We start from the raw sequence: 18607 nt of genomic DNA, 5'->3' as shown, positions 1-18607 counted from the left end.
GATGAGCACTGGGTGTTATTCTGTATGTTGGCAAATTGAACACCAATAAAAAATAAATTTATTATTAAAAAATAATAAGAGCCTGCCTTCGGCTCAGGACATGATCTCAGGGTACTGAGATCAAGATCAAGCCCCACACTGAGTCTCAGGTTGGGCTCCCTGCTCAGCAGGGAGTCTGTTTCTCCCTCTCCCTGCCACTCCCCCTGCTTGCGCTTTCTCTCTCTCCCTCTGTCAAATAAATAAATAAAATCTTAAAAAAAGTTATCAAATTTGAATCCTGCAAAGAATTTGCCCTTGTCCCATATGTTCCATGAAAATTTACTGTATATTCAACCATAAAGAACATGTTAATAACTCTACAAAGTAAAGCTGATATTAATAATAACAGTGATTTTAATAACAGTGATTTAAATGTTGAACCCAATCTCTCAGAATTGAAAAACACACAGGTAAGGAGAGCATCTGTCTTACTCTGAGGCACCAAGCCTGGGACACCGTAGAGGTGCCCCATGGGCGTATCCTAAAGACACAATGTGTCAGGCAGTTTCAGATTCACTATCTCATGTAAATCCTCCACATCCCCCATGACGTTTCCCCCAGTCTGACTGATAAAAGAACCTGGGGCCCACAAAGGTTTCGGCATACATACAAGCTTATGCACAGTGGTGGAGTTCACATCCAAGCCTGCCTGACTCCACAGCCTATGACACCTCTCATATTTCTTATCCCTTTAACTGTAACCATCATCAAGACCTCAAATAAATCTTTTCCCTTCATAAAATAAATAGAAACCAAAATTCATGAATCTGCTTAGTCTTTTCCATCAGAAATTTCTATTCCAGTAGAGATTCCTTGTTTTTCAAGAGAAATCTGTGTGCATATATATCATCCACAAACATATTTATAAATAAAAATTAAAATGAAATTTCATACTGATCTTCATAGTCTTGATTATGTCAGCTTGGCAAGGCCAAATAATAGATAAATATCATTTTGAAAATAATAAAGCAGGCCAAATAAATCAAAGTATATACCCTCCAATTTCCTCTCAACCTGGCGTGGTTAAAGAAAGAAAAAACTTCATGAAGGTATCAGACTAGCAGTGCCTGAGTGGCTCAGTTAGGCATCTGCTGGTGGCTCAGGTCATGATCTCAAGATCCTGGGATCAAGCCCTGCATCGGGGTCCCTGCTAGATGGGCAGCCTGCTTCTCCCTCTCCAGCACTTGTGCTCTCCTGCTCTCTCCCTCTCTCTCTAATAAATAACTCTTAAAAAAAAAAAAAAGGTATCAGACTCAAGCATGTCTGAAAATATGATGACAAAGGATAGCTTTTTCTCCTTGGTGAATACAAGACATCATCTTTATTCCTTCCAAATACAACTATATATTCTCCTATGTATTATTATTTAAAAGAAGCATGATTAAAAAAGAATACACATAAAACTTCATGAGATCAAGCAGAAAAAAAAAACCTGCTGAAACCATACAAATACACTGTGATACTATACATATTTTTTAAATCTCAACATCAGAAAGAGATTGATGTTTAGACATTACCTTCCTGGAATCTGATCTGGCAGGGTTATAAATATAATGCCCCAAATGAGTATCAAACGGTACAGTATATGGCCTCTTCGCATCTGTCCTGGCATCTGGCCCATCTCCACAGGTTTCCGTAGCTGAAGAGGTCATTGACAGGTTAAGTTTTGTTAGTTCTTCGCTCAGTTGATCCACAAGAAGTTGTTGTTCTATTATTTTTTCATTCTTTGTAGAAGAGAGATAAACATATTTAAAATAGAGAACCTCAGTCTGTGCGTAATGGTTAAAAATAAATTGTACATTGCCCCAAATCACAACTATCTTAACACTACCATAAAACGTCATTTCTCCATAGAGTACTCTTTTGATGTTCACCAGCATCTAGGATTGTTTGGAATGGTAAAACCTCTGGAAGAGTAAGCAATGACAAACAGAGCCTAAAGAGTTAATACTCAAAGAAAATGCCCTGTACAACGTGATTGGTTGGTCTGCCAATGAGAAGCACTTTGTTTAGTTGGCCTTTCAGAGGGAAATCCAAACAGTAACAAGAGAGAAGAAAGTTGAAAAGTGGGGAAAGAATTACAAATGGCAGAGGTGGCAGCAAAGGAAACTAACTGGTCATAGTATAGTGAAGTGAAAGCCTTTACTCAGTGCAAAAGAAAGCCTAAGCATAGAGAGATAACAGACCGGTAACTGATAGCCAGCCCTGGGAAAAAAAAGAACTTGGAAATAAAAGGCTGAACAGGGACGCCTGGGTGGCTCAGCGGTTTGGCGCCTGCCTTAGGCCCAGGGCGTGATCCTGGAGTCCTGAGATCACAGTCCCACGTCGGGGCTCCCTGCATGGAGCCTGCTTCTCCCTCTGCCTCTCTCTCTGCCTGTGACTGCCTCTCTCTCTGTATCTCTCATGAATAAATAAAATCTTTTTAAAAATAAATAAATAAACAAATAAATAAATAAATGGCTGAACAAACTGTGTATCAGGAGTGGGGGTAGTGGGGAGGCTTAGCTTTCTATGTATCCTCTAAAGAAACCTTTTGAAGTATATCCAGTCCCGAAAGCTCTAACATCAATCTCTGTTTTAGTAGCACAGAATTATGTAAACAAGAAGTTGTCATTCATCTTAATACTTCCATATACTACAATGTTTAAATAGGAAAAAAAAAACTAAAGTTTTACAGTGCTAATGCTAAGCTATAAAAAGGCACCCTTCTTAAAAATTCATATATTCAGGGGTACCTGGATGGATTAGTGGTTGAGCATCTGCCTTTGGCTCACTTCATGATCCTGGGGTCCTGGGATCAAGTCCCACATTGGGCTCCCCACAGGGAACCTGCTTCTCCCTCTGCCTACGTCTCTCATGAATAAATACATAAAATCTTTTAAAAATTCATGTATTCAGATAATTAAAATACATGCCAATGACATATATTGGAGTCTTTATCTGGGAAAGGGTAAAAATACCAATAATATTGGACTTTATTAAATAAAGAGTGCATAGTATACTCTCCAGGATAACCACCAAAACCAAAAAGAGTAAATGTATAATACTTAAGCTAATGAAGTAAAAATAGAAAAATTAAAAATACACAATCCAAAAGAAGATAAGAAAGGAGGGAAAAAAGAACACAGAGCAGGCAGGATAAATAAAAAGACAATGGTGGGATTATAACCAAAAGAGAAGAATAATTATGTTAAATTCATAAATGAACTAAGTAATCCAATTAAAAGATTACAATCCATCCGAGAGGATTATAAAGTCATCTAACTTGCTGCTTACTAAGAAATACAACTAAAATAGACTCACAAAGATTGAATATAAGATGGAGAAAGAGACATCATGTAATACTAATCAAAAGAAAGCTGGTAGAGCTATGTGAATACTCAAGTAGATTTTAAGGTAAAAATCATTATAAGAAGTAAAAAATATTAAAAAGGTGAATTTACCAAGATGATGTAACAATCATGCATTTTTATGTACTTAATAACACAGTTTCAACATGTATAATGCAAAAACTGTCAGTACTTCATGGAGAAATAGCACAAACCCAAAATCATAATAGGAGATTATAATATACCTCTAAATTGCTGATGTAACAACCCCAAAATAAGTAAAAATAGAGATGTGATGGGGCGCTTGAGTGGCTCTGTTGATAAAGCATCTGACTCTTGATTCCGGCTCAGGTCATGATCTCAGGGTTGTGAGATTGAGCCCCGAGTCAGGCTCTGTGCTGAGTGCGCAGCCTGCTTAAGATGCTCTCTCTCCCGGGATCCCTGGGTGGCGCAGCGGTTTGGCGCCTGCCTTTGGCCCAGGGCGCGATCCTGGAGACCAGGGATCGAATCCCACGTCGGGCTCCCGGTGCATGGAGCCTGCTTCTCCCTCTGCCTGTGTCTCTGCCTCTCTCTCTCTCTCTCTCTCTGTGTGTGACTATCATAAATATATTTTAAAAAAAAAAAAGATGCTCTCTCTCCCAGGCAGCCCAGGTGGCTCAGCGGTTTAGCGCCGCCTTCGGCCCAGGGCCTGATCCTGGAGCCCCGGGATCGAGTCCCGAGTCGGGCTCCCTGCATGGAGCCTGCTTCTCCCTCTGCTGCTCTCACTCTCTCTGTGTGTCTCTCATTAATAAATAAATAAAATATTAATCTTTTTTTTCTCTCTCTTCCTCTCTCCATTGGCCCCTCCCCTTGTGCATGCACACATCACACTCTATCTCAAATAAATAAAATCTTAAACAAAACGTCCATCACCAAGAAAAAGCCCATCAAAAGAATGGAAAAATCAACTGCTATATAGTCATATAATGAAATCCTATATTCATACAATGAAATCCTATATAGCTATAAGCCTAAATAAGCTAGTCACGTTGTGGATGAATCAGAACAAAAAACACTCAATAAAAGCAACTATACACCAGAGAATATATATACTGAATAATGAAATATATAAAAATTCCAAAATGTAAATTGTAGTGTTCAGGGATACATAGTAAAACCATAAAGCAAAACAGGGAAAGCATTACTATGAAGTAAGGAAAGTGATTCTCTCTGAGCAGGACCAACTCAGGACTTCTGAGGAGCTGACAGTTTACTATTTCTTCTGTTTTTTCTTTTTTTTAAGATTTATCTTTCATTTATTTAAATTCCATTAGTTAACATACAGTATAATATTAGTTTCAGGTGTACAATACAGTGATTCAACACTTACAACACCTGATGTTCATCACGAGTGCCCTCCACAATCCCCATCACCTATTTCACCCATTCTCCCACCCATCTTCCCTCTGGTAACTGTCAGTTTGTTCTCTATAGTTAAAAGTCTGTTTCTTGGTTTGCCTCTCTTGCTTTTTCCCCTATGCTCATTTGTTCTGTTTCCTAAATTCCACCTATGAGTAAAATCCTATGGCATTTATTTGAGAGAGAAAGAGAGAGAGAGAGAGAAAGTGCCCATGCCAAGGGGCCTGGTGGGGGAGTGGGGGAGGAGTGAGCAGAATAGAAAGAGAAGGGCAGAGGGAGAGAGAGAATCTCCAGTCCCACAAGCCAAGATCACAACTCCAGCCAAAATCAAGAGTCAGACTCAACAGACTGAGCCACTCAGGTGTTTACTATTTCTTGACCTGGTGGTAGTGGTTATCCAGCTGCTCTCTTTGTGATAAGTCGCTGAACAGTACATTTTGTTTTGTATATGTTTTATGTTTTAAAATTTAAAATTACTCTAGAATTGGAAGAGTTAAAAAAGAAAACAAAAATGAAATGTCAAAATCAGTATCTAACTTGTGCTGGATCAGGTTATTCCTTGGGACAGTAGCTGCTCCCTGATAGGAAGCTAAACCCTTTAAATGAAATTAACAATTTGGGAGTGCAGGAGATGGAGGGGGGTGTTCACAGACAGGGAGTATAATATTTAGGGACATACTACATTCCATGCAGGCATATTTGGTTTAATAATAGGGAGGCTAAGTTGAAAAGTTGAAAGATTTAACCAAAGTTAAAGAGTAAATCATTGATGGAATATGAAAGGATAATCTAATAAATTTTAAAGTATGTGTTTACCTTCCAACTCTTAACAACATCACAATGCCTGTTACCTTGGCGAACAACATAATGGAAAAACATGGAGAACAAGTAACCATAATGTGATATGCAAATTAAGTTCCTAGTTTCTTCATATTTGTAAAGGATAGATCAAGGTAACAATAAAAATGCTTTCTCCTCATACTGATTTAGGAGAAAACCCGTAATAATACTTTCAGTTGCCTGAAACTTCAATTGAAACCTGTTTTTGTGGGGGCACCTAGGTGGCTCAGTTGATTAAGTGTCTGCCTTTGGCTGGAGAACCGGCTTCTCCCTCTGCCCCTTCCCCTGCTTGTGTGCACATGTGCTCTCTCTCTCTCAAATAAATAAATAAAACCTTAAACAAAATGAGTTAAAAAAAATTCCTTTCTTTAAAAAAAAAAACAACATCTGTTTGTAAATACTCCCAATTATCATTTAAAATGCTATTCTGTTCAGTTAAGTACTATTTCAACTAAATCTACAGCACTAGATAGTTAAGAAACTCTACCTGCAATCTATTCACTTTCTGCGCTTCTTTCAAAGATACCACATGGCCTTTGTTTTCCTGGACCATCATCTGCACTTGATTCTTTAGTTCCTTCACCTCCAGTTCTCTCTGATTAAATACAACTTCATCAGCAGCCAGCGCACACTGGGAAGAGGGAAAAAAAGCACAAGAGACCCACTATGGAAAATACTCAAGACAGCCCAGAAAATACCACAAAAACTGGGATTTAATGATGGTTTGATGATGTCTCATGAAATTTTTCTTATCCTATTCACTTTCAACTTTTTTCTGTTCTCTTTATAGGAAAGACAGTGTTGAGGACCTATTATTGCTATAACCTAAGAATTAATTATTAGTAAGATAGAAAGTTTTCCCTGGTTTTTATTTCCTGAATTTTAAAATTAAAAAGTTACTCAGTTTCTAGAGTACAGTCACTAAGATTTTTACAAGTTTGCTAGAGTTGCCATGAGATTTTTAATGTGGGTTTTTAAAAATCAAAGAGGTCACATTTTCCAAACTGACCTATAGAATTATGAGTGTATTTGGATTTTAAAATAAAGAATATTTGCTAATTTTATGCACTTTCATTATGCAGAGATATTTGGAAAATATCTAAAAATATAGTTAAACAAAGTTTTCTTAATTTCTGGTGAATTATGCCTGTTTTCAAATAAACTTGGGATATGCAAATAATACTTTTATAACAATTCTTAAATTAAATAAATAAAAAGAAATTTAACATTGTCAAGAGTCTATTTTATGCTAGTGACTTGATATTTTAAACATATCTCACTGAATAGACAGGGTTTCTTTTTCATGAAGAAACCAAGAGATTAAAACCTCTCCCCAAGATGACACAGTAGATAAACCAAATTCCTTATCTTCCGCCCCAGGGCCTATGTAAATCCAAAGTTCATGCTCTTTCTACTAAGCTACAGGAAAAGACAAGAACAAGTAGGTGATTTACAAAAAACTGTTCATTTCACGTAAGATATAATTCACAAAAACAGGGTATGTGCGTGACTTCTCAGGCAGTGGTACAGGGGTGGATAGGTCCCTGAACTGAGAGCCCTGGGACCAGCCTTGATTTTGTCACAGCCTTAGGGCACTTAGGGCAAGGCCCTTCTTTTCTCTGCTTGGGATCCTCAAATGACCAAATAAGGAAAGGACACATGACCCTGGTGGGCCTTATGACTCTATATGTTTATATGACTTGTGACGTATTTTTTTTTTTAAGATTTTATTTATTTATTTGAGAGAGAGAGAGAGAGAGAGAGAGAGAATGAGCACAAGTGGGAGGGACAGAGAGAGAGGCAGAGAGAAGCAGGCTACCCACTGAACAGGAAGCCTGATGCGGGTTCAATCCCGGGATCAGAGATCATGACCTGAGCTGAAGGGAGACACTTAACTAAGCCACCCAAGTACCCCAACTTCTTTCATAAAATAAGATATAACTGTAATTCACGGTGGCTAATAATGGTAAAAATAACTGTTGATTTGACCTTAAAATGTAATTGTCTCAGGGCACCTGGGTGGCCAGTCATGGAAGAGTTGCATCCAACTCTTGATTTTGGCTCAGGTCATGATCTCAGGGTCCTAAGACAGCTCTGTGTCATCAGGCTCCGTGCTCAGCAGGGAATATGCTGGAGATTCTCTCTCCCTCTCCCTCTGCCCCCCACTTGTGCTCTCTCTCCTTCCCTCTGTCTCTAAAATATTTTTTTATTTTTTATTATTTTTTTAAAGAGTATTCATGAGAGACACAGAGAGAGAGAGGCAGAGACATAGAAAGATGGAGAAGCAGGCTCCTCACGGGGAGCCTGATGCGAGACTTGATCCCCCCCAACCCAGGATCATGTGCTGGGCCCAAGGCAGATGCTCAACCACTGAGCCACCCAGGTGTCCCTAAAATAATTTTTTAATGTGATTTGTCTCCTAGTATGGCATATTCAACTATTTTTACATATTTATAAACTATAGCTGTATGGGATGCCTGGGTGCCTCAGCGGTTGAGTGATTGCCTTTGGCTCAAGGCGTGATCCTGGAGTCCCGGGATCGAGTCCCACACATCAGGCTTCTTGCATGAAGCCTGCTTCTGTCTCTGCCTGCCTTTCTCTCTCTCTCTCTCTCTCTCTCACCACCCCCCTGTGTCTTTCAAATAAATTTTTAATATCTTAAAGAAAAAACCCTACAGCTGTATTATTTACTATTTACTTAAAAGTGTTTAACTGTTGAATAAACTTATATTCACATATGGTTCTTATATTCAAAAGGCAACAAAGTCCTTTCAGAGACATTTATTAGGAGACAGAGTGTTCCAATAATTGACAAATGGCAAAAACCAAGGATTACAACACTACCTGAGAGCATCTAAAAAGGAGAAGATGGTAACTTCAAAGTGACACTTATTTCCCTAGCAACAATCTGGCAGTAATTCTGCCTGCAAGATGGCCCACAATCTCATCTTGGCTAAGAGCCTTTTTTAAAGTACTCACCTGCTTGTGTAATAGGCTCAGGAAGCAGGTCCAAGCAAAGAGAACGTCCATGCCTCTCCCTGCACAGACTTTCTGTCTCCCTGCACAGAGTTTACCAGGCAGCCTTCATGGGAACCCCTGTACAACTACTAAGTCCAATCATGTAGCTGCCACTGCTACATAACCTCGACCCAGGCAGGTGAAAAATAAGTGAGAGGAGATAATAGTGAGCTGACATTTATGGAGGCTTACTCCCAGCCAGGGAGTAAGCCTCTTATCGTTTTATGGGAACTAGTGCTTTAATAATCTTCACAACAATCCTACAAAGTACTTAATATTGTTTCTATTTTACAAATGGGGAAACTGAAACAGAGAGGTTAAGTATTTGCCCAAGGTCACAAAGTGAGTAAGCAGAGGAGTCAGGATTCAAATCGTGGGGGTTTGGTACCCATGTTCTTAACTATCATGTTATTCTGTCACTCACAGAAAAGGAAATTTAAGAAACAACTTTTTAAAGAGACATACAGAATGAGGAATGATAGCTGCCATTTCTCTATTTGCTACATAGAGGTAGCCAAGATTACTAGTCCTACAAGATTGCAGAACCCCCCACCCCCGAAAAAAGGAATCTATTTCTTAAAATTAAGAAATATTGAAACTTAAATCTCTCACTTTGAGATTAATAACATACACCAGCACTTTCAAAGTTCTGAGAAGTCTTGGGATTTTAACAATCTAGCTAGCATTCTCAAAATCCATCTGATCACGGTCCCCTTTTTCACCAAGACTGTTAATATCTTTGGGAAGTCTTTATCTAGAAATACATCATCTAGAGCAAGTTTAATTCAGAGTTTCCAACAGATGGAGAGAAAAAGTTACTAGCCACCCCTCATCTAACCAGGGGATTTTATAGGCTTCTACTTTCAGCCACTTAGAGGCAGGAAGAGAAAAGTTCTTCCTCTCCCAACTCCTACACCATTCCAAAGTTCAAGCTTGGGATCAACTATACGTCCTGTTCTGCCAATTTCTTATACCAAGGAGCAAGAGCCAGTCCTGCTCTATCTACAAAGAAGGAAGGGCAGAGTTACTGCTTTAAAAAACAAAACAAAACAAAAAAATAAAAAATAAAAACAAAACAAAACATGATTTTAGAAGTATTACTTTAAATGCTTATATTTAAATATCAGAAGCTTTGAGATAGAGCAACAGTCCTCATAGTGTATTCAGTAAAGACCCTTTTGCCACGTCCCTCTGGTCCTTTCATGGCATCCAAGAGATCAAAACTATTTTCCTAAAAATACTAACACAATATTTGCCCTGTTTACCATGTTGACATTTGCACTGATGGTACATAAAGGTGTGTAAAACTACTGACTCCTAGCACAAATAAACGAAGTGTCACCAGACTGCATAAGTAGTCATTGTATTCCTTAGTGCCAGGCACTCACAAAACAAATAAATGCTAGTTTCACTTAAGAATATCTTGATGAGTCAATAAAAATTATTATTATTTTTACCTCAACCTATGAGTACATTTTAGGATTCCATGTAACAAAATGGAAGGTATACCAAACGTAGTTCTGCTGTCTAATGAAGAGTGATGTTTATCTGTCGGAAACAATTTTGTGCAGCTGTGTGAGTTGCAAGCTGAACCACCCACATTGTTCACAGGGAAATATTTTTATTCTAAAATATGACAGATCAACTTTGGTTACTCACACCTTGTGACAAACATTTTCTCAAAAATGAAAATTAGGGATGCCTGGGTGGCTCAGCAGTTGGGCATCTGCCTTCAGCCCAGGGCGTAATCCTGGAGTCCTGGGATCGAGTCCCACATTGGGCTCCCTGTGGAGAGCCTGCTTCTCCCTCTGCCTGTGTCTCTGCCTCTCTCTCCGTGTCTTTCATGAATAAATAAAATATTTTAAAAAATTAAAATTAGAAGGAAAAGAACAATATTTGTTGCAAATGATAAAATTCAAGTTTCATGCAAAAATTAGAATTTTGGAAAACATTTCTGCTACCCTAAGTGTGACAGCTTCCAATACTTAAAAGACTTTGCTGGTAGGATCAGTGGGGAAGATTAGTGAATGTAATTATTTGATACTATCTAATGAAATGTGTCAACATTTGGAAGATCAACATAATTCAGTAAACAAATATTTTCCAAATGACCAATAAATGACAATTCAAAATCAAGTGAATGAAAGATCCATTCAAAGTACAAAATAAAGATCAGTGATTTTTGAGGTATAGATATTAATATTAACAAAAATAGTTTCAAACTCCACATTGCAAGTAACCTTTAGGAAATCTCTACTGGTTGAGTTTTGGTAATACCAAAGAAGAATATCCATAATTATCTGAAAAAAGCCATTAAAAGACTCTTCTTTTCCACCTACAAATCTATACGAGGCTGGATTTTCTTCATGTACTTCAACTAAAACAACATCATTGCAAAAATTGAATGGTGAAGCAGATATGAAAATCTACCTGTCTTCTTTTTTTGTTGTTGTTTTTTTACATTTTTAAATTTCTTTTTATTGAAGTTCACTTGCCAACATATAGTACCTGTCTTCTATTAAGCCAGACACGTAAAATGTAAAACAATTTCACTCTTATTAAACTTTTGTTTTTGGAAAATAGTTATTTTTCATGAAAAAAGGTCTTTATTTAACATGTAATTGGGTTATTATTGTTAGTTTTGAGGCAATTAATAGTTTAAATTTTTCTGTCCTAATTCTAATATGGTAACTTTCGATAGATACAATCCCCATAAACAGAAGCTCTATAGGGGACCTCAATTTTAAAAACATTAAGAAACCTCTTGAAAAAAAAAGTTCAAGAACTGCTATAATAGAGGTTTCTTTCTAATACATATAAAAAGGGATTGAGGAAAGATTTCTAACTAGAAAGCTATGTTTTTAATGATACATTTTCCTATTTTCAAAAACTGGCAGAACCATTTGCCCGATAGAATACAAATTCCATGTAGGGAGAACTATGTATATCTTGTTTTCCACGATTTCCCCAGTGATACAAAATCTTCACTTTTTTTTAATGAAAAGTGAGAAACGTTAATTCTGAACTCAATGTATATTTATCTAATATGAATACATGTATATACCTACGTCCCTGACATACTGTTAAATATGATGATTTGTTTGTTTAAAAAAATCAACAATCCAGGGCCGCCTGGGTGGCTGAGTGGTTGAGCATCTGCCTTTGGCTCAAGGTGGGATTTTGGGGTCCTGGGATTGAGTCCCACAGGAGCCTGCTTCTCCCTCTGCCTGTCTCTGCCTCTCTGTGTCTCTCATGAATAAATAAATAAAATCTTTTAAAAAATCAACATTCCACACTCAAGGGATAATGTTTTGTTTTGTTTTGTTTTTTTCCTTCAAGAACCACTGACCCGGGATGCCTGGGTGGCTCAGCAGCTGAACGTCTGCCTTCAGCCCAGGGCATGATCCTGGAGTCTTAGGATCGAGTCCCACATCGGGCTCCCTGCAGGGAGTCTGCTTTTCTCTCTACCTATGTCTCTGCCTCTCTCTCTCTCTGTGTCTCTCATGAGTAAATAAATAAAATCTTAAAAAAAAAAAAAAAAAAAAAAAGAACCACTGACCCAAAGAGGGATAAAGACACACTAAAGAACAATTTTGTTTTGTCCCTGAGGTTGTGTTTCTCTTCATCCTTTAAATTAATGAGCTGGTCCTCAAGATTCTGCTTCATAAATTAACAGGTTAAAATGGTAAAAGAGAAGGAAGCTGAGAAGGGTATGAATTAGGAGGACCAAGCAATAGAAAAAGGGAAGATGACACTGAGCAAAGGCAAAGGAGATTTTCCACACAATCCTTTTTAAAAACTTCTGAAATTGCCAAATGACCGTTGCCCAGACAAAATGAGTCCTTAACCAAGTCACTAATAAAAGGTGTCCACGTACCTGGCATTTCTTAAGCTCCCGCTTCAGCTGGAGAACCGTGATGTGTGGAGGCCCGTCCTCCAGGCTGCCGATGCCATGGCTCCTGGTGAAGGAGGTGAAAACCGCCTTCCTGACCTCCTGCGTCATGTTAAACCACTCCTGTAATTTATGTTGCTGCTTTGGGTTCAATCTGACAGCATCCTTTAAGTCCACCAGGAAGGTAAAGGCTTCCTCTATACAATTCTGGTAACACAAACACTCTCCTTGTAGCTGAGCTACTTGCTCCTCTAGAGAATGGATCCTATTTTTATCAGGAGTCCCCTCTTGATGGGTCTGGCAGGCTTGGCCGATGCTAGCCTGTTGGCTTTGCAAAGCTTCTCGAAGCAACTTAATTTCAAATTCCATTTCATCCATTCGGTCTGACTCAGGGCTGAAGTTTAAGGTGGGTTTGTTTCTAATGTTGCGTGCTCTGTTGGCATATTTGAGGGAATTTAAGGACTCATCGAAATCTGAGGAGGATGGGCTGACACAAGTGATCATGACAGTCTTGGCACTGCCTCCCAGGGAATCTTTCAGAAGCCGGGTAATTTTAGCATCTCTATATGGAATATGTGAACTCTTCCTACGGGGGTCGCCCAGAGCGCTGATTACATTTCCTAATGCCAGCAACCCACTGTTGATCTGAATGGATTCTTTGAACCGTTCACCAGTATTCCCTGTTTTGGTTACTCTTTCTGAACCAGCCAAGTCCACAAAGTGGAACTTTGAAACAATCTGCCGACAAGAATACCACGATCCATCTTTAGCTGCCTCGATGTTTTTCTCCACTTGACAAATGCTGATTGTAAAAATTGCATGTGATCTACTGGAGTGCTCGTTCATTTGGGTGGTACCTGTGTGCCTGGCTGCATTCCCCATCTCCAGGAGACTCATCACTTCATCTGCACTCTCCACCTGGCATTCTTTGGCCCCAACAATCACTTAAAACAGCAAGTTTTTAAACCAAATTTTAATCAAAACCCAGTATAGTTAAATTACCCACACAACAGTTACTATTTGATAAACTGTAAAAGCTAAGAAAACCTTTTTTTAAAAAATCAATAGTATTTCGGGATCCCTGGGTGGCTTAGCGATTTAGCACCTGCCTTCAGCCCAGGGCGTGATCCTGGAGTCCCAGGATTGAGTCCCACATCAGCTCCCTGCATAGAACCTGCTTCTCCTTCTGCCTGTGTCTCTGCCTCTGTCTTTCTGTGTGTGTCCCTCATGAATGAATAAATAAAATCTTTAAAAAAAAAATCAATAGCATTTCAAACAATAGTAACATCAGCAAAATCATTACATAATTTTAGATGATTTCCCAAAGGAACTGTTTTAATAGCACTCATTTGGATATTTATATTCTAAAAGAAGTAATATATATCTGGTTTATTTGGAGCCACACTCAATTCTTTAAGATGACTGACAAAAGAAAAACTCTTTATTCCAGTATTTTGACTTGTGGAGTCTAAAAAACTTATTTTAAAAAATAGGTTAGGGATCCCTGGGTGGCGCAGCGGTTTGGCACCTGCCTTTGGCCCAGGGCGCGATCCTGGAGACCCGGGATCAAATCCCACATCGGGCTCCCGGTGCATGGAGCCTGCTTCTCCCTCTGCCTATGTCTCTGCCTCTCTCTCTCTCTCTCTCTGTGACTATCATAAATAAATAAAAATTTAAAAAATTTAAAAAAATAGGTTAAATATATAATTCAAAAGAATTAATCAGTAGTAGATTAATTAAAAGAAATTAGCGTCTTTGAGTTTTGTTAATATTCAAGCCATCCTTACGTTTAAGGTTTTTAGTATTGTGTGGTCATAACTAATGATAAATGACAAATTTCAGTATAAATAAAATTGGTTATTCATTTTAAAAACAGGTCTGCCCTACATAATAGCAGAGTACAAGGTAAACAAATATGATGGCAATTCAAAAAAGGCAAAGTTTCTATTTCAAGAACAGAATAAGAACCAAAAATAAATCAAAGCTTACTACCCACATGATTTATTTTTATCCAAACATACTTCAAAACAAAATAGGTGGATTTAGGATTTGAATCAGAACAGTAAAGCTCCTGAGTCTGTACTTGAATTACAGTGTCATGTTTCCTCTTCAGTCAGATCCTGTTATGTCACTGTTTTCTTGAAAAATAATCATTTTGCTTTCATTATTTCCTACATGACACCTTTTTTAAACAACCTAGTATATTGAAGTTCTAAAGTGCCTATACTACAAACAGGGAACGCTACAATACAATCTATTATAAAATATAACAATGTAACTATAAATCAAAGGATAACTTTCATAAATTTTTGTTAGGCTATGGCTTAGCACTATCTATGGTCCTCAAACCCATCTGCAAATTACCTGGAAGCTTTATAAAAGAGAAAGTACCAATGCCCAGGCCCCATCTCAGATAAATTCATCAGAATTTCTGAAAAGTAGGGCCTAGCTATCAATATTTCGTAAAAAGCTTCAACGGTGAAACTAATTGTGCAGCATCCAGGTTGGATACCAACCACTGCTTCACACAGAGGAACTAAATAAATATGTTAAACAAATACATCTGGGTTGTGAGTAGAACATTATATAAGACACATAGCAATATGTCATAAGACAAATTGTGCATCTTTCCAAAACTTTTGCAGAATTGATATTAGTTACAAAGTTTATCAGGAGTGATAGTGTATATTTCTGCATTATTTATTTTACAATAAACATGTTATTTTTGTATTTTCTTAACAAAAGATAAAAAACATTCAATAATTACATTTTATACCATACAGAAGTTCAAAAAATTGGCCTGAAAAGATAAACTTTACTAAATTATCTATTAAAACCATAAACTACGATGTGTGCTTTCTTTCTAAAAAGCAAGACAAAAACCAGTTTCTCCAAACATCCAGGAATGCCAGGGCTTCCAAGACAAGGCCAAGAAGTCGACAAACTTCACTGTCCCCTGTAGGCAGTCTCAATAATGTTATTTTTCTATTTTTCTAACTGCTAAGGTATTCCCCCAAGAAATTAGTCACTCCTTGGGCAGGATCCTCTATCTCCATGAAGGGTTCTACCTAAGTATCTTTTCTAAGAGAGAAACACATCCATGTCAGTGTTATTAATAATAATGAAAATAGCTAAAATGTCCAACAATGGAATATTAAATGTTAAAGACTGTTTGGAATACGTCCAGAAGCTGAATTCAATCACATCTATTTGCTAATGGAGGCTATCAGTTAAATAGGCTACTTTATACCTGTGTTTCCTTTTTCATCTTCTCGGATGTGAAGATCCTTCATAGATGTTTCCAATTCAAGAAGATCTTTTAGGTCTTCCTTGTATACTTCTATATAAGACACTTTAATATTAAAATCAATGCTAGGATTTTCAGAGATGTTTTGAAATATTTCTTGGATAGCTCGAGGAATGATACCTTTTTGACCCTCCACAACTGAAGCTAAAAATTTAAAGAAAGAAAGTACATCTGAAAATTAAAATATAAGAAATGCTAAAATCCAAAATTTATTATATATTTTCATACATATCTATATTACTAATTTTTAAACCATAACTGCAAAATTCATGTGTGAAAGTTTCCACAATTTTTTTAAAGATTTTATTTATTTATCAATGAAAGACAGAGAGAGAGAGAGAGAGAAAGAGAGAGAGGCAGAAACACAGGCAGAGGGAGAAGCAGGCTCCATGCAGTGAGCCTGATGTGGGACTTGATTCCGGGACTCCAGGATCACACCCTGGGCCTGGCGCTAAACTGCTGAGCCACCCAGGGATCCCCAGTTTCCACAATTTTTTTAAAAATATTTATTTATTTATTTATTCAGAGAGAGAGAGAGAGAGAGAGAGAGAGGGAGAGGCAGAGACACAGGCAGAGGGAGAAGCAGGCTCCATGCAGGGAGCCTGATGTGGGACTCATCCCAGGTCTCCAGGATCACACCCAGGGGTGCAGGCGGCGCTAAACCACTGCGCCACCGGGGCTGCCCAGTTTCCACAATTTTTAGAAACATTAAATACAGTCTAATACATTCAGAAGGCAAATTACCACATGACCACGAAGAGTCGTAAGTTTGAAAAATATTTAATAATATGGGAAAATGCTCACAATATAAAGTGAAAAAAAATAAGATGCAATGTTATATGTAGAATTGCAAGTGTATTACAATTTATATGTAAGAAAAGCTAAAATCCAAAATTTAGAATATATTTTCATAAATATATTACTAATTTTTAAAAACCATAAACTGTAAAATTCATGTGTGAAAGTTTCCACAATTTTTAAAAATAGTTTAAAATTCTTAAATAAGTAAATGAACAAATTGAGTCTTAAGGTTAAATAAGCTAGGCCAATTTAGAAATCTACCTACTATCTGTGGCATTATTCCATGGAAAATATATTCCAAGTTATAAAAAGTTGGCTTTGCAAATGAACCTTAAGAATAACTTGCTTCCAAGTTGAAAATTACCAATGTTTAGATCTTGGGCAGCATCCTAAAATTCCAAACATCTATTCACTTGGACTGCCTTTCACCTAATTTAAGATGCAAGACTGCCATCATGTGGCAAGGAAAGGAAGCTGTAAGTTTTTCTAACACAAAGGAATAAATGAAGACTGGAGATTACTTTTTTTTTTTTAAGATTTCTTTCAGAGAGAGAGAATGTGTGAGCGGGGGAGGGGCAGAGAGAGAGAAAGAGAGAGAGAGAAAGGAAGCACTTCCTGCTGAGTGTGAGCGGACAGGGGCCTCCCTCTCAGATCATGCCCTGAGATCATGACCTGAGCAGAAATCAAGAGTCTGTCACTTAAGGGATTGAGTCACCCAGGTGCCCCTGAAGATTCCTTTTTGAGAGTTTCCAGGAACTTGTCAACAGCTTTATGTATTAATTACAGTGCAATATACACATTGTAGATTAGCGAGAATTTAAGGCTAAATCAAAATATCTCATTCATTTCCCACTCCAACAGAAAACAAAGCACAAAAATTTAAAACTTATCAAAACGCTGAATTTCAAATAATATTTATAACAAAGCTTCAATACGTATTTTAGTAACCCAAATATCCCATTTTCAATGTTACATGTACATTCCTGAGATAAACTGCTTCAGAGAGAAATTGTAAAGTTTTATATCTTAACAGTCATTATTTAGCTATTATATGTTATTTAAAGAACACACAAGAGTTACTAGAAAATGTTATGCCTGGTACAAGTCAGCAAACCCAAAGTTCTGAGAAGTAGGAAGATGAATATTAGTAATAAAGTACCATATTGAAAAATAAGAGATTATTATTCTGCCACAGTGCCTAGCATGGTACCTTAGACACTACAAATGCTCGGTAACCTATTTATTAGAGGAAAAAACGGCATTATTTAAAAATTAAAAGGCAGGGCAGCTGGGTGGCTCAGTCGGTTAAGCATCTGCCTTTGGCTCAGGTCATGATCCCAGGGTCCTAGGATGAAGCCCATGTCTGGCTTCCTGCTCAGCGGGGAGTCTGTTTCTCCCTCTCCCTCTATGCTTTCTTTCATAAATAAATAAATAAATAAATAAATAAATAAATAAATAAATAAATAAATAAATAATCTTTTTTAAAAAATCAAACAGCAGATGACTGACCCAGAATTGGTGTCCTTAACAACCTGGGAAATAAAAAATGTTTACCAATTTCACTAATACACCAAGAAATGTAACTTCAAACAACAAAGTACAATTTTTCACCTATTAGATGACAAAAAATATATAGATTTATAATGTCAAGTAACAAGTACACGAGCAAATGGCTTTCATATATTGATGGTAGGAATCTAAACTGCTACACGCTTCATTGGAGTGTGACTTGTCAATATCTATTTATATATTTTTTAAGATTTTATTTTTTTATGAGAGGGAGAGAGAGGCAGAGACACAGGCAGAGGGAGAAGCAGGCTCCAGGAGCCCAACGAGGGACATGATCCCAGGACTCCAGGATCACGCCCTGGGCCAAAAGAAGGCGCTGAACCGCTGGGCGGCTAAGCCACCCAGGGATCCCCTCTATTTACATTTTAAATGTGCATTCCCTTTGACTCAAGAAATCCACTATAGGAATCTTTT

General features: G+C 37.6%; 1 protein-coding gene across 5 annotated transcripts in view; it reads right to left on the bottom strand.

Moving 5' to 3' along the window:
- The window catches only part of KIF27 (kinesin family member 27), a 91434-nt gene that overhangs the window by 59920 nt on the left and 12907 nt on the right, over window positions 1-18607 (bottom strand). For 3 of the 5 annotated variants that reach the window (XM_077905323.1, XM_077905333.1, XM_077905325.1), the window contains exons 3-6: window positions 15767-15994; window positions 12502-13460; window positions 6094-6237; window positions 1557-1763 (exon numbers count right to left, since the gene is read on the bottom strand). In XM_077905323.1, the coding sequence (XP_077761449.1) occupies window positions 1557-1763; window positions 6094-6237; window positions 12502-13460; window positions 15767-15994 (1538 nt within the window). The remainder of the gene's footprint in view (window positions 1-1556; window positions 1764-6093; window positions 6238-12501; window positions 13461-15766; window positions 15995-18607) is intronic. The other 2 variants (XM_077905337.1, XM_077905341.1) reach the window with 2 other exon arrangements.

Source organism: Canis aureus, chromosome 1, assembly GCF_053574225.1.
Source record: "Canis aureus isolate CA01 chromosome 1, VMU_Caureus_v.1.0, whole genome shotgun sequence".
Classification (NCBI taxonomy): Eukaryota; Metazoa; Chordata; class Mammalia; order Carnivora; family Canidae; genus Canis; species Canis aureus.
The sequence above is the reverse complement of the archived record's forward strand: the minus strand, read 5'-3'. Positions and strand labels throughout refer to the sequence as shown.